The sequence below is a fragment of the Formica exsecta genome, unplaced genomic scaffold (genome assembly GCF_003651465.1).
Source record: "Formica exsecta isolate Colony F162 unplaced genomic scaffold, ASM365146v1 scaffold1100, whole genome shotgun sequence".
Classification (NCBI taxonomy): domain Eukaryota; kingdom Metazoa; phylum Arthropoda; class Insecta; order Hymenoptera; family Formicidae; genus Formica; species Formica exsecta.
The window spans coordinates 31,130-46,765 of NW_021848441.1; the positions used below are offsets into that span (position 1 = coordinate 31,130).

Genomic DNA, 15,636 nt, shown 5'->3' on the forward strand with positions numbered 1-15,636 from the left:
TATATTAATTTAAATTTAAATACATACATGTACACTATATTTAATATCTGTTTTAATTTTTAAATGAAGTTAGACTTTTCGTAAGTGGACGGATTCGAATGTATATCGTCACAATTTTTTTGTTGCAGTGTATCGAATTAGAAAATTATCAAGCTTGTTCCAAGATAGCGGCATTAGAGGGTGACATTCTGACCGCTTTTACATATCAATTGAAGGCGTTACATAAATTAAGTGCTCGCTCATCTATAAGTCATTCAATATCAGAAACAATTCCGTATGAATCCACAGCTAAGATCATCTCGCAAAATGTGGACGCGACGAAGGATATTGCGTCCTGTCGAAGTATCAAGAAGAATACTGAATTGTTCAATAGACAGGCGGAGAAAAATCTCATGGAATCCCTGGAGAACAGCGTCACACGAAGCTGGACGAAGATTTCTACGAGTAGATCGTTGAATAATTTGCAAGCGATCGCGCAAGAACTGTATACCTTTGATTGCCAGGGTGGTTTAGAAGAATTATGTATAACGCGAAGAAAGGAGGAAGAATCACCTTCGAACGCGGGTCAGATCTCTGACGTCGAGTCTAGCGCGAACGAAGACGAGCAACGCGAATGGATCGAAAATCTTATCTTCGACGAGAACGATTCACATAAATCGCACGAATCGCATAAAAACATTGCTCGTAACAACGCGCAAAATTTTACACAATCGATCTGCGCGAAAACAATGATAAATAGTGTTAATAATGACAGTCAGATGAATCAGTGCGACGCGTATAAAGAGAACATCGCGTTTTCTGACAAAGTGTCCTCGCGTACTCAGAGGAATTACATGATCAATGAGACCATAAAGGCGCTAAAGTTTTACTTGAACAATATTGGTAACGAGGCGAACACCCTGAGATGCGAAGTATTGCGATGTGCGATTCATTTTTGGATCGAGCATGATTTACCTATGCAAAGTTTGGAGAACGTATTTCTCGAACACATATGTGTCATTTACTATCCGCTTGGATTATTATTGTTTTGGTGAGTTGATATTACATCATGGAGCAGCTTTACGTAGCAACTTGTGTCTTTTTATCTCATCTTCAATTGAGATTGTAATTTCTTCGCTTTTTTTATGGACATGTTTAATGAATGAACACAGGGATTAATTGAGACGCTCTTGAAGATCACAAAACTCTTTTTTTCTATATGTTTCTTTTCGAATTAATAAAAGATAGAAAGTCTATATAATTTTATATTAAAACTTTAATCTCTGACTGCAGAAGAAACATTTTTGACAGATATATATACAGTTCGGGAATCCCTGAAATATCGAGATCGAAATGAAATGTGAAACGAATCAATTCATGATATTGTGATTTCTTTTATAGCCAAGAAGCGATAGGAAGATACCTGGATGCAAACAAGTGCGATAAAGGGGGCAAGAATGATTGGTGCATGAAGGACTTATTCTCGCTCAAATTTTGTCTCCAAGTATTATCAATGTTGATGCAACATGTAAATGAAGGTTACGCATCTATACATTTTTCTTTTTTTTTTCGACTTTCGAAAAACAGACGTGAATTCAATGAGAGTAACGCTAACGACTAACTTATATTTTAGACAATACCATGCCCGAATACGTCAAAGTCTTCTCCTGTTTAATGGCCGACAATTATGGGGCACCGTTAAACGGATATCCGGGCGCGAGTAGAAACAATAGCTCACAACAAATGATGGAGGGAATTATTAGTACAGTGTCCTCTGAAATGGAACACTCCAAACTATTCGCACACATCAAGGTAAAATACTTTATCTATCGCTAATCTACAAGATATATATTTCACTATGTTAGCTTACATTAAATTTAGTTGTATCAAATTAGCGTGATTCTTTACATTACATTACAATACTTATTTTAAAGAAAATTAGTATCGTATATATCACACATTACAATAAATATATCAAATATTAACACTATTCATCCTCCTCCCATCTTCTCAAATATAGAGTCAGTCAATGTCCCTAGATCATCAATGCACCTTCTTTCACTCTTCGCAGAAATTTAAGAACTTTGTGATTGTTTTACGTGATTTTGAAAAATACAATTTTTATTATATTTATATTAATTATATTATAATTTATATTGCATATTATATTTAAGATATTTATATTAACAGGATTCGGATGCTGTGAATCGTTTGCTCACGGTGGAAGAGGATAATATGGTGTTTACTTGTGGACATCATTTTCCAATCTCTATATACGAGACGGACGTTATTCCAAGGATGGAAACCGAATTATTAACGTCTCCATTGCTAGTTCTTCCATGCACATCACAGTATTTAGGAAACATGTTATCTGGCACGTCTAAGCCAGAAATCCTGTGCCCGTTGTGTATAGTCGAAGCATTGAGATTGACAGTGGAGAAAAATTACAAATGAAAGTATCTCTCCGAAACATATGGGCGTAAAGTTCGAAAGATAGTTTCTTCTCTCAGCAATCTGACAACACACGCGCGGGTTCCGCTAGCAGAATATATCAGAGTGTGATCCTTCCGTTACGAATGCACCTCTCGTTCTTCTTTTTCTTTCTGTAAAGAATAAGATTGTTCAGTTTATTAACATATATTAATAAATCAAGACAGAGAGTGACGTGACACAAATATATTAATATAAATTAATTTATGTAAATATATATGTGATCAAAATAAAAGAAATATCAAGAGACATGGTAGTGTCTCTCACTAAATTCAAAATGTAACGAGTACATTTATTTGATTAGTATACATGTATGTTAACAGCGCCATGTTTTTTTAAATAAACATTTTTTTATATTTAAATGTTTCACTATTTAAAAAAAAATTGCAATTTAGATATAGCATCTTTTTAACTGGTTAACCAGTTCATTGGTGGACCCGAAATCAACGTTTTGTGCCAAAACTGATAAGAGTAAATAATTTCGTATTAGTCATCGACCCAAAAAATATGGGTGTATTAAGTTTAATGCAAATCCGTTGAAAATTGGCAGTTATTCATGGTGCCCATACATGAGTCATTACCAGTGAACTGGTTAACCAGTTAGAAGTAATAATTAATTTTTATTTAAAAATTTTTGTATACTTAAATATGTTTTACTATTTTAAAAGAAATTGCAATTTAGATACAGCATCTTTTTAATGTGTTAGAAATGACAATAAGTAAATTTTTTTTATTAATTGACCTGCAATATTTCTATATCACTATTTTTGTAGAAATTTAAAGCAACTATTTTGTACCACAGTTTTTCTGGTTTGGATAAAATAACACTATATTACATAACTATTTTTTACACCTGTCGCATGGACTCGCTTTTTTTTTTACTTTTTTTTTAAAAGATAATTTTTTACCTTTGGTACAGGACAGAAGAAACAGAACAGTTTTTTCCGTTACGCGTGCACCTCTCATTCTTTTTTTTCTTTCTGTAAAGAGTAAGATTGTTCAATTTATCAATATATTAATAAATCAAAACAGAGAATAATATGACAAATATATTAATATAAATTAATTTATATAAATATATATAATGCCGTTTTTTGGTCTTCATTTGTTAGTAAAAAACGGAACGAACTTTCCGTTCAACCCAATATATATGATACCAAATAAAAGAAATATATTGTTGACCTTTTATTTAATGCGGCTCTCGTTAAGGGTAGATACGCGTAAGGATCTGGTTTACCCTTCCTCTTAATATCTCCTCCGGCCTTCACCGCGCGATATTCCGAACCAAGTTCCACCTTTCTCGCTTTTAGCGGTCGGTGAATACCCGAGCCACCAGCTAAAATCAAAGAGATCGAAATTAAATTAATTAAATTAATCAAGATAAAATAATTTCTCGAGAAAAAGATTGTCTCTAAGAACTTATCACTCTATGGAAAATTAAATTTGACGGTTTTGTTGAGATACCTTGGTATCTCGATGTTGACTGACTCTTCAAGCTCATCACGTCCGACGTGCTTTCGCTATATTTCCTTTTTTTGACGGCATTCTTCGTGGCCGCCACCGATACATCGTCCTCACCCTCTACAAAATATATAAAATTATCATGAGGTATGCAAGAGATATATCATTAACACAATCCTGAATAAACTCTAATAACATCTTACCATAATCGTCCTCTTCTGAATCATTTTGAAAGAAAGAAGCTTTCTTCTTCTTACTCCTGTCCTCTGTGTCACTGTCCTTTTCATTACCATCTGTGATGATGAGGCGACCATCGGGTGCGGTTTTGAAGCTGTGATCCTTTACCCTTTTCACTGGAATCTTCGGATTTGTCACGCCCGGTTGTGTAGCTGAAACGTACAAAACTGAATAATGCAAATCTTTTTCTTCGCAATTATTGCAAGCAATCCTACAAACATTAACTACAGTTAGATGAGATCTAATTAATTTTCTGTTTTTTTTTCTATTCTGCATATCTAGACAGAAATACAGTTTTGAACACCAATTTAATTATTATAACTGAGAAAAAAGAATAATACACACAAGATCAATTAAGAAACTCGGCTTAATTAACTAAGAGAAATATTAGAGAATCCATTAAATGTACCAAATCAATTATAAAAAAGAAACGCGTTTATGAGAAGCTCCATATTTAAAAAAATGACCATAAACCAACTTGTAATATTCCTGGCAGCTGCGGGATCTATAAGATCAACTATGTTCCCCTCGTTCTCTTGAATCCAGGCATCCTTCCTTGATGTTCTCTTCTTGCTTCTCGTCGGTCTCTCGTTTTCCGTCGCCTCGAATTCCTCATCACTATCAGCCAATATCTCTTCTATGCTCTTAGGCCTCCTCTTGGCGTTAAATTCCATGTCGTCGTTCTCCAGCTTCTTCGCCCTTTCAAGTTCTCGCTTCTTCCTCTTCGCATCCTCAATTTTGTTGATATTCTTCAACCTTTTGTGCAGGATCACGTCCGAAGCCGGTACCATACTCGATATCGGCCCTATGCCATACTTCCTTATCAATTTCGTAAAGATGTCGCGTACCTTTTGGCGAAAATGACGCTTACAATCCTCGTTCATTCGCGACAGAGCGTCGATCATCTGCGGTAACGTCGGGGCCACGACGGTAGACGGCATCACGTTGATGTATACCTTCACATATGACAATGCCGACTCTACTACCTCCCTTGTGGGACTCGTCAGAATCGTACAGACGTGCCCCAAGATTTCTCCGATAGTTTCCATGCCCAGAGAACCGTTGTAATGATAAGTGAGGGTCGCCAGAGCCAGTAGAGTAGCACTAATGTATTTTTGTTCACCGCCTAAACCCACCATCAACATATCTGTATAATCCTTGAGATGCTCGGGATTGTCCAGGAATTTCTCGGCGATCATGTTGAGCAACTGATACGCCGTATTGCGACATCTTTCGTTTATATCCTTGACGCCGAGCACGGCTTCCGGTACGACGGCTTCCAGGAATTTGGTCTTCTCGAGCTGCGGATGCAACTTGACGAGATGCATCAGGCATCGTAGACGAGCGCCTTGACTCGTCTTAATCACGCTGGTCGCCGATGTTATCAGCGTTTTCTGAATCTCGCGTCTGTGCTCCCGCAGAAATTGTTTGCACACCTCTTGATCACTCCCGCACATCTCCTCCAAGAATCTATAAGCTTTCTTCTGCTCCTTTTGCTTGGTGCCGTCCTTGAGGAGCGGTACGCACATGTCGTAGTACTTTCTTAGCTTCTCGATGTCCGTGTAGCCGATCAGCACTCTTATCAGATCATAAACGCTATCTTTGAAAAAGTCGTTCGCGCCAGACTCGTCGAGCTTGCTAAGCGCGCGTTCAAACATCTCGTTCGCTAGGTCGCTGCTCGCGATCGTCATGTAAGTCTTGATCGTGTCGAACGCGGCGAGACGTTGCCCCTCCTCGTCCGTACCGCTCGGTTTCGTTGTGTACAGATTGAAGAGAATCGGCAGATAGTTCTTGGCGAAGCGAGCGAGCTCGGCGATGTCGTCAATGCACTCGTCCCGCGTCGCTTTTCCGATTAGCTTTCTCAGAGTCGCCATTACGAGTAACTTTAGGTCCTTTCGGTCGCTGAGTGTCATACCTAACAACTTGGCGATACTCTTAAAATTGTCCTTAACATCGCTAGCGTCGTTGCATATGCTCGGCAAGATCGACCAGATTTGCGGTATCAGAAATTCGTATGTCTTTCCTTCCATGCCTGCCTTACTCTTCTCCTCGCATATCAAAGCAATCGGCAGCAGAACGTCCTTGAAGAAGGAGATGGTGCCGCCCGTTACGCAGTCTTTCAACAGCGGGATCAGCCAACCCCGCTTCAGATTTATCGCGCCGCCGTCGACTTGTAGAGGGAGGATGCTCAATACGATCTGCGGTCCCATGGCTCTAACCGCAGCTCCAACAGCGTATTCGACGTCGCTGCTGTACGCGAAGTTGTAGGAATCTCGCAGCTCTCCCAGGGACCTGACAATATCTGTAAGTCCCCGAAGCTTTGACTTGCCGGTTATTTGGAAGAGCGAAGCTACGAGATGAAAGACGTGATGCCAGGCTTCGAGGTATTGATAACTCAACGCCTTGTGCATCAACGAAATAATCTGACTCAAGGTGGAAGTGTACCTATCAATTCGCTCCGCGCTCACGTAGAGAGGCGCCACGCACTCTTGCAGAATGATCTTGACGGTGTTCGACGCGCCAGCTATGATTTCCGTCTTGTTGGATAACCAGAGTTCGATACATCTCTTCAACATTCTCGGTATAACATAATCCAATATCGTCGATCCCACGTTGATGGCTGACGAATCATTCAAGGCGATATATACTAGATTGCAGTGAGCCTCCTGCATGACTGCCAACCACGCCAAGGTTGGCTGCACGTCGGTCGCGGATGGTTGATAATCATAAAGGGCTCTAATGATATCCTCGTTTCTTTGCAGTGGTAACGTCGCTTCCGATGGCCTAGAGACAAATAATCCGTGCAGTGTTTGCAGACAGCACGATGTTATCAATACATTCTTCAATGTCATGATACTCAACAGACGTTCGCAGATGGTCTTCACGTGCGACTTGGGCAGCTGATGCATTATGTCCTTCAACAGTGTAAGGGTATGCAGAATAGTGGTAACTCCCAGTGATGATCCTGATTCACAGGCGGCGTTCAATTGCCCGATGCAGTGCGTCGCGACCTGTCCCGCGGCCGGATGATGTTGAGGCGGCTTCTCGCTCTTCATTATATCGCTGCCCTTGAGAACGGCGCATATACCGTGTTGGGCAGACTTGCGTACCTTGGGCTTGACATGAGTGGTGAACGACAATATAGCATCCAGTACTCGCATCGTCGAGGGATTAGCCCAGGCGGCGGCTTCCTGCGCTCTCAGCAGCACCGAGAGACAGCCTATGCAGTGTCGCAGGATGAGAAAGTTCTCGCTCATGGTGTATTTAGATAGGATTTGGAGGAAAACCTGGCTTGTCGCGCCAAACTGTAAATTAAGTACGCCCTTTGGCACCGTTTTCAAGCTCATTCCAAGTAGAGATAGCGTCGCAGCTACAGAAGTGTCATCCTCGATCGCTTCTAGGGTGGTCGTTCTTGGCGAAGCGAGCGAGCTCGGCGATGTCGTCAATGCACTCGTCCCGCGTCGCTTTTCCGATTAGCTTTCTCAGAGTCGCCATTACGAGTAACTTTAGGTCCTTTCGGTCGCTGAGTGTCATACCTAACAACTTGGCGATACTCTTAAAATTGTCCTTAACATCGCTAGCGTCGTTGCATATGCTCGGCAAGATCGACCAGATTTGCGGTATCAGAAATTCGTATGTCTTTCCTTCCATGCCTGCCTTACTCTTCTCCTCGCATATCAAAGCAATCGGCAGCAGAACGTCCTTGAAGAAGGAGATGGTGCCGCCCGTTACGCAGTCTTTCAACAGCGGGATCAGCCAACCCCGCTTCAGATTTATCGCGCCGCCGTCGACTTGTAGAGGGAGGATGCTCAATACGATCTGCGGTCCCATGGCTCTAACCGCAGCTCCAACAGCGTATTCGACGTCGCTGCTGTACGCGAAGTTGTAGGAATCTCGCAGCTCTCCCAGGGACCTGACAATATCTGTAAGTCCCCGAAGCTTTGACTTGCCGGTTATTTGGAAGAGCGAAGCTACGAGATGAAAGACGTGATGCCAGGCTTCGAGGTATTGATAACTCAACGCCTTGTGCATCAACGAAATAATCTGACTCAAGGTGGAAGTGTACCTATCAATTCGCTCCGCGCTCACGTAGAGAGGCGCCACGCACTCTTGCAGAATGATCTTGACGGTGTTCGACGCGCCAGCTATGATTTCCGTCTTGTTGGATAACCAGAGTTCGATACATCTCTTCAACATTCTCGGTATAACATAATCCAATATCGTCGATCCCACGTTGATGGCTGACGAATCATTCAAGGCGATATATACTAGATTGCAGTGAGCCTCCTGCATGACTGCCAACCACGCCAAGGTTGGCTGCACGTCGGTCGCGGATGGTTGATAATCATAAAGGGCTCTAATGATATCCTCGTTTCTTTGCAGTGGTAACGTCGCTTCCGATGGCCTAGAGACAAATAATCCGTGCAGTGTTTGCAGACAGCACGATGTTATCAATACATTCTTCAATGTCATGATACTCAACAGACGTTCGCAGATGGTCTTCACGTGCGACTTGGGCAGCTGATGCATTATGTCCTTCAACAGTGTAAGGGTATGCAGAATAGTGGTAACTCCCAGTGATGATCCTGATTCACAGGCGGCGTTCAATTGCCCGATGCAGTGCGTCGCGACCTGTCCCGCGGCCGGATGATGTTGAGGCGGCTTCTCGCTCTTCATTATATCGCTGCCCTTGAGAACGGCGCATATACCGTGTTGGGCAGACTTGCGTATCTTGGGCTTGACATGAGTGGTGAACGACAATATAGCATCCAGTACTCGCATCGTCGAGGGATTAGCCCAGGCGGCGGCTTCCTGCGCTCTCAGCAGCACCGAGAGACAGCCTATGCAGTGTCGCAGGATGAGAAAGTTCTCGCTCATGGTGTATTTAGATAGGATTTGGAGGAAAACCTGGCTTGTCGCGCCAAACTGTAAATTAAGTACGCCCTTTGGCACCGTTTTCAAGCTCATTCCAAGTAGAGATAGCGTCGCAGCTACAGAAGTGTCATCCTCGATCGCTTCTAGGGTGGTCATCATCGCTGCAAAGTATTCCGTTGAGATTTCATTACCACCCCTCTGCTTGATGACCTCCGTGACGGCCGACAGCATGGCCAGCATCTCCTTGTGTACGAGCGAGGTGGATTGAAAGTGGCTGAGGAACCTGCCGAAGGAAACGTTGCTGCAATTGCTATAATCGCTGGCGTACGTCTCAGAGGAGCTGTTCGCTGTCCCGTCCACCGTACTCTCAGGCGGCTGATCTTCGTCGTCGATGTCGAGTTTCGCCAACTGCGGCTGGATACTACCCTGGATAGCATCGTGCTTCTGTAGATCCTCCCTCGTGATACCCGGCGTGCCGGAGAAATCCTTGAAGAACATACCGATGGCCTGTTCGCGGTGCCTCGTGATCGTCGGGTTGGAACTGGAACTCTGACCCTTGGCCCATCGCTTCGCCTTCTTCCTGCTTCCTAATCGAGGCAGCTTAGCCATCCTATTCTTTTTTGTCTTCACTTCTTTTTCAACTGAAAAATAACTAATAGCTATGTACGAGCACGTGAACAGAAAGATCAAGTAACCTTACTTTCACCCTCTTCTTCTTGCTCTATGAATTTCCGTTTCGTTCAAGTGTACAACTGTAATGCACAAAAACTTCCTTGGAAGAAATAGGAATTTGAGTTTCCAGCATTGGCCGCGTTCAGCAGAGAAAGCGCTCAGTTATCGTCTTGTCAACACTTGACGTTGATTCGTTGGTTCTAAAAGTAAGAACCAATCACATTCGATTGCTACTAAGCGGTTTTCTCTGCTGAACGCGACCATTGACTACAATGTTGTAAAATGGAAAATTTTTTTCGCGCATGTGCGGTGGTATACAAGGGAAATGAAAGTTGCCCGCCAAATTTCAAATTAATAAAACTTGTGTAAAATAAGTCTTTTAAGTCATACATTCTTGTATTTGTTTTGAAAGATATTACAAATTTATAATTATGTCAAAATATCCATGTTATTATGTTAAAAAAATGATGCATTTCTTTTTCGTTTTTTAACACAAATAGTTTTTATGAATGACAACTATGTTTACAATAATTGGGCTTAAACCGTTTGATTTGATATACATATTTTTGCTTTATCTTCTTTAATTCAAAAAATAAAAGAAGATGACTGACACTTGTGAGACATTCTATATACATATCTCTATTGTATATATATACATATATATATTCTATTTCTTCAAATTTTAAAAATTTTCACGGAATTATGTAAAAGATAAAACATCTTTTTACTCATATATACTAAATACTAATATATTGGATTGACTGGAAAAAAAATTAAGAACGTTTAAAGCAGTATATTATTTTATTGTGAAAACAAAAATAAAAATAATATAAACAAAAATAATATAAATAACTTTTGAACTTAATAAATATTAAGATCTGCTAAATAATGTTCTCGAGCTGAAAGTATCCTAATAATGGCACGAACTGATTCCAAAAGTGCAATCCAAGATAAAAAAAAAAAAAATCTTTATCTATCAATGCTAAAATTATGTATTCTCTGAGATTATTCATGTATCACATTATATATATATAATAAAAAAATATGCACAAACATTGCATTAAATATTTCTTTAAAAATCTATAATAAAAATATCTTATTAATATTTTTTAGTTTCATGCAAAAGTATCCAGAGTGTGTATATGTATATATCATATAATAATAATAATAATATAATAATATGTATGTGTTTATGTTTTATAAGATATTTATCCTCTTTTTTAAATTGTTTTCAGTCGATCTTTTTCGTCGGCATTTGCAGCATAATGTTTGATGAATCTAGCAGAGGGGTCTGTAACATTTTTTACCCAGCGCGGCATCCAAAAATAAGGTATAAAACTTTCCGCTTGTCCTTTGTAATGCGACTCGAAGATATTTCTAACACAAGCAAAAGATAAAGCATTATCAAACAATAGGAAAGTTTGCTTACTAAAATGTCTCTTTATATGTTACCTATAATAGAGTGCTTCTTTTGTTCTTGGTGTGCAATGAGGATATTTAGTATAAGCTGCATTCAAATCTTCGTCATGAACACGATTTTCTATTATTTCTTGTATCACTTGAAAAAGAGATTTCTTAATAGACGCAACTCCGTCACTGAAAGCTTCTTTATGTCTCCATAGTATATGCGAAGGTAATAAACCGGTCTCATCAAAAGCAGATCTTAACAAATGTTTTTCGATTCCATCTGTAATAACGTATACATAGTATTCGTTTTTTTTAGTATGCTTCCCTTTATGGACAATTGAGTAATATTATTTGCAGCATCATTTATAATGTTCAATTGCTGTTGCTCTACCTTGAGGTTGTCGTATATTGGGATCCAAGGACAAATAATACGATGTAAATTGAAGATCCAAAAATGGTACTCTCAGCTCCAAACTGAATGCACTCGTCGTGCGATCAGCTCTTAAACCGTCATATAAATATATATCCTTCAATAATCTTAGAGATTCATTATGGGCGTCTGCTGCACTTGGAGCATCCCTGAAATAAATATAGCCCTGCGCCAGTTCATCCGCACCCTCTCCACTGAATATCACAGTTGTCTCTGTATTTTGTTTTATGTACCTCGAAATGAGATACATTCTGCAAAATAAAAAGTTTCTTCAATTCTATTATATATAGAACATTCCATCACTATAGCCATAAAATCTATCTTTTTTTAACCAAAAAAGGCAGATAAAGAAGATTATATATGAATCTTACACTTAAATTTTTTGACTTATAACATTGAAATAATTCGAAAACTAAATCACACATATTTAATGTTATGTGTATTAATGTAATTTGTTTTACCCTATCGAAGCTCGAATAGTCGTAATGTCATATGTTTCTAGCGAATAAATAACATTATTCAATACATCAATTACATCTTTCTCTGTAAAGATAATTTCATGATGCTCACTTCCAATATAATCTGCAACCTATATTGCATAATAAAAAATTTAAAAAAATTACTGATGAGGAACGAGATGGGACAAAAGTGTGAAAACTTCCACCAACCTGTCTTGCAGCAATAATATCTGGACTGTCACCCATACCTATTGCAAAACTTTGAATCTTGTATGGTAAATTATGTTCTTTGGCCTGTTTCACTAGTAGAGCTGCAACCAAGCTAGAATCTAATCCACCTGACAAAAGACATCCTATCCGTCTGTCGGCCATTAATCGTTTTTCCACTGCTGCTGCAAATAGCTTTCGAATATTGCCATGGATATCTTTTGGACTCAAGACTGCAAAAGATAAATTAGACATTAAAATATGTACTCTCCATGTGTATTAATAGAATTTCATCTACTCACTAGGCCAAGGAACATACATATGGAAAGAAGGTTTGTCACCAGGTTTATGATAACTGATACTAGACAAAACCTTTGTTCGACCATCATGTAAAATTTCATATTCCTCGTAATGGCCTGGAGGAAATGGTTCCAATGTCCATTTGCCATTTACACATTTTGTAATTTCCATCAAACCCTAAAATAATTTTGTCGCATTAGTAAATTATTTTATAGAAATGTATTTATATATAAATAATATACATTTATATATAAAATTAACAAAGATCTTGAGAAAAAATTAATTTTTTATTTATTAATGCAAGGTACCTTACTCTCCGAAGAAATGGCTAATTGTCCATCGTCTGAACGTAATTTAAATAGTGGTCTTACACCATATGGATCTCTGCCTATTAGAATTCTCCTTTTGACGACATCCATTAAACAAAATGCAAATACGCCGTCCAGAGATCGAGCAACATTGTCAGCACCAGTACATGTATATAAATGCATAATCACTTCCACATCGCATTTAGTAGCATATTCAAAATGATATTGTTTCTGTAACTGCAATATATTGCATTTATATATTATTTGATAAGGATAGTTATTGTCTCATCATTTTCAATAAAATATCACGTACATTTGTATTTTAAAATATAAACATAATAATTTAAAATATCATTCAGATTCTTATTACAAAAAAAGTAAGAGCTATTAAAAAGTGATGCTTTTTAAAGAAATCTGTTACATTGATGAAATATGATACAAATATAAATATGTATATATATATGTATGTATGTATGTATGTATATATATATATATATATATATATATAAACATATGTAACAAGCATATAAATTTATTACTTATATAACATAATTATTGCTTAAATATGTTTTTATATACATGTATATAAAAATGTATATATAAACATGTATATATCATTATATTCCATTAATGAGAGATATTTCAGTGTTAAAAAGTATCAATCTCTCATCTTCAGCAAATCATAATTTTTTTTATAAATCAAGTGACAAATTTCAATTAGTATTTTCATATTCCGCTTGCCATAATTATTATGTAACATTACCAAGCTTTGTTCAAATTGGCGATATTGCTTTTAATAATATATAATAAATATGCAAAAAATCAAAATATATTACTCTGTCACAATTATATATCTCCCCATTGCACAAGAGGAAAAGATTAGGGTATTTGTGTATCCTCATTGGTTGCATTCCATACAGGCCATCAACAATGGCTAATCTGTGAAATCCCAGATATCCATTCTGTAAAAAAAAAAGAAAATATTCATGAAAAAAAAGAAAAAAAATATCACAGCACTGGTAATATAAGAATTCTAATTTTAACGCAAGCGATACCTTAACTCTGTTATCAAATTCGATTTTGAAAGCTTCCGGGCCACGGTGTGATATCTTGTCGAAATTTTCGCAGATGCAGACTAAGGGCTGCGTCTTCAATCCAAATAATGCCCAAATTCCACACATTTTTTTTTCTTGATAATCGTCGATTTTTCGATATTACCGATCGTTGTTGCCACGTATTATTTTGATATAGATCCCCGCTGTTATAAAAAGAAAAGGAATTTTGTAGAGGAATCATTGTAAAAAAAAGCTCAATGGTCGTAATATTACGCGATAATTGTAATATTATTTAATTCGTGAATGACATAATAAAATAAAATATTAATTAAATACTAAAGAGATGGATCTCTAAGTAAATGCACTTACTTTCGCGCGCCACGTGTATCCACGTATATACACGTATGCACACGTTGCGCTTACGCTATCGCACTGTCGCTCCTGGCCCTGAGCCTTGGCCTGGCAGTGTATATATATATATCTTGATATGAACATATTTTTTTTCTAATGATCTAACAAGCAGTGGTCTAGTTTCCACCGAAGTATTAATTCGCATCTAGTGCGGCGCAGGACTAAATTTAAGTCGATGGAAATACGACTGACTGCGTTCATTTCACTCTCACTCCGATCTACAAGCTTTGTCGGAATGGCAGCGAATTGACACGAAATTTAGACGGTGGAAACGCTTGAAAGTAGATGGTGCTAATCTTTACTTTCCATTATTTCGTAACCATCAATATATAGTCGATATATAGTCTATATGTTGATGTTCGTAACAGTTACCGTTTGTGACATTTTTAATTTTTAGTCTAATCGATTAAATCAGGGCTTATTCGATGCAGAATCGTTAGGTGGTCACAAATCCTTTATTTACAACGTTTGGTGGTCCATAATTTATCCAAAAAGTAAAAAAAACCATGTGCGGTTAGGTAGTGGGGATGGCTAACTGGAAGCTGTAAAGTTAGCCGAACAAATATATTATTTACCAACCAATTTTGTTCAAATTGGTCTTAATTGAAAGACAATCGTTTGGTGGTGATTGGTAGTCTAATTACAACGTTTGGTAGTTAATTATTAGGCTACTACGATTATAAAACCATGTGCGCTGATCCTGCGCCTGCGCGTGCCTTCGTCGTGTAATGACTCTCGCAGTCCAGCGCGTTGACGCGACGCGCGATATCCAATGAGAGCTCTGATTTCCGGAAAAAATAAAGCTCTCATTGGATATCGCGCTTAGCGTCATCGCGCTGATCTGCAAGAGCCATAATGCTGATATTACATTCAGACAAAATGTTTGTGGATTGGCAATGAGATGGAGAATGCGTAGTCTGATACGGGCTTTATGATTATGCGCTTATGCAAAAGTGTGTGCTCCTCGCTTAAATACATAACACATACGTCCCATAAATAATATATACGGGTAGAAGAAAAGAATCAAGCGGCACTCCTCTAGAGAATGAAATAGCTTAAAGTATATCGGTGTATGCTAGACTATTATCATATACAGAGACTCTAGAAATTTTTTACTCGATAACCAATCGCTACGCCAATAGCTTTATAGTAATATTACATTCGTCGTACGATAAACTTTTGAGATGGAGAATGCGTAGTCTGATACGGGCTTTATGATTATGCGTTTATGCAAAAATGTGTGCTCCTTGCTTAAATACATAACACATACGTCCCATAAATAATATATACGGGTAGAAGAAAAGAATCTAAGCGCGATATCCAATGAGAGCTTTATTTTTTCCGGA

The 15,636-nt window shown here is 38.3% G+C and overlaps 3 protein-coding genes across 8 annotated transcripts in view; 1 reads left to right on the top strand and 2 right to left on the bottom strand.

Annotated features, from left to right (window-relative positions):
• LOC115236290 overlaps positions 1-2,831 on the top strand; it is a 14,855-nt gene extending 12,024 nt beyond the window's left edge. For all 5 annotated transcript variants that reach the window (XM_029808646.1, XM_029808671.1, XM_029808654.1 and 2 more), the window contains 4 exons: positions 129-1,030; positions 1,381-1,517; positions 1,613-1,791; positions 2,170-2,831. In XM_029808646.1, coding sequence (XP_029664506.1) covers positions 129-1,030; positions 1,381-1,517; positions 1,613-1,791; positions 2,170-2,433 — 1,482 coding nt within the window. In that variant the 3' untranslated portion in view covers positions 2,434-2,831. The remainder of the gene's footprint in view (positions 1-128; positions 1,031-1,380; positions 1,518-1,612; positions 1,792-2,169) is intronic.
• LOC115236318 (RRP12-like protein) lies at positions 1,807-10,785 on the bottom strand. Of its 2 annotated transcripts, none has more exons than XM_029808690.1 (7): positions 9,175-10,785; positions 4,646-7,553; positions 4,134-4,319; positions 3,934-4,050; positions 3,652-3,805; positions 3,378-3,449; positions 1,807-2,582 (listed from the first exon to the last, which is right to left on the bottom strand). In XM_029808690.1, exons 1-7 carry the CDS (start codon positions 9,649-9,651, stop codon positions 2,531-2,533), a joined length of 3,966 nt encoding a protein of 1,321 aa, XP_029664550.1. In that variant the 5' UTR covers positions 9,652-10,785; the 3' UTR covers positions 1,807-2,530. The 2 variants fall into 2 exon arrangements, with proteins under 2 accessions (XP_029664550.1, XP_029664560.1); XM_029808700.1 differs by having other exon boundaries at positions 4,646-5,984; positions 7,606-10,785.
• A 145-nt stretch (positions 10,786-10,930) lies between these two features.
• Positions 10,931-14,577, bottom strand: LOC115236328 (asparagine synthetase [glutamine-hydrolyzing]). Its single transcript, XM_029808712.1, has 10 exons — positions 14,249-14,577; positions 13,880-14,082; positions 13,661-13,786; positions 12,825-13,061; positions 12,519-12,693; positions 12,220-12,449; positions 12,013-12,140; positions 11,513-11,802; positions 11,167-11,401; positions 10,931-11,091 (listed from the first exon to the last, which is right to left on the bottom strand). The coding sequence occupies exons 2-10, from the start codon at positions 14,003-14,005 to the stop codon at positions 10,935-10,937; spliced, it is 1,704 nt and encodes a 567-aa protein (XP_029664572.1). The 5' UTR covers positions 14,006-14,082; positions 14,249-14,577; the 3' UTR covers positions 10,931-10,934.
• Positions 14,578-15,636: the final 1,059 nt, after the last annotated feature.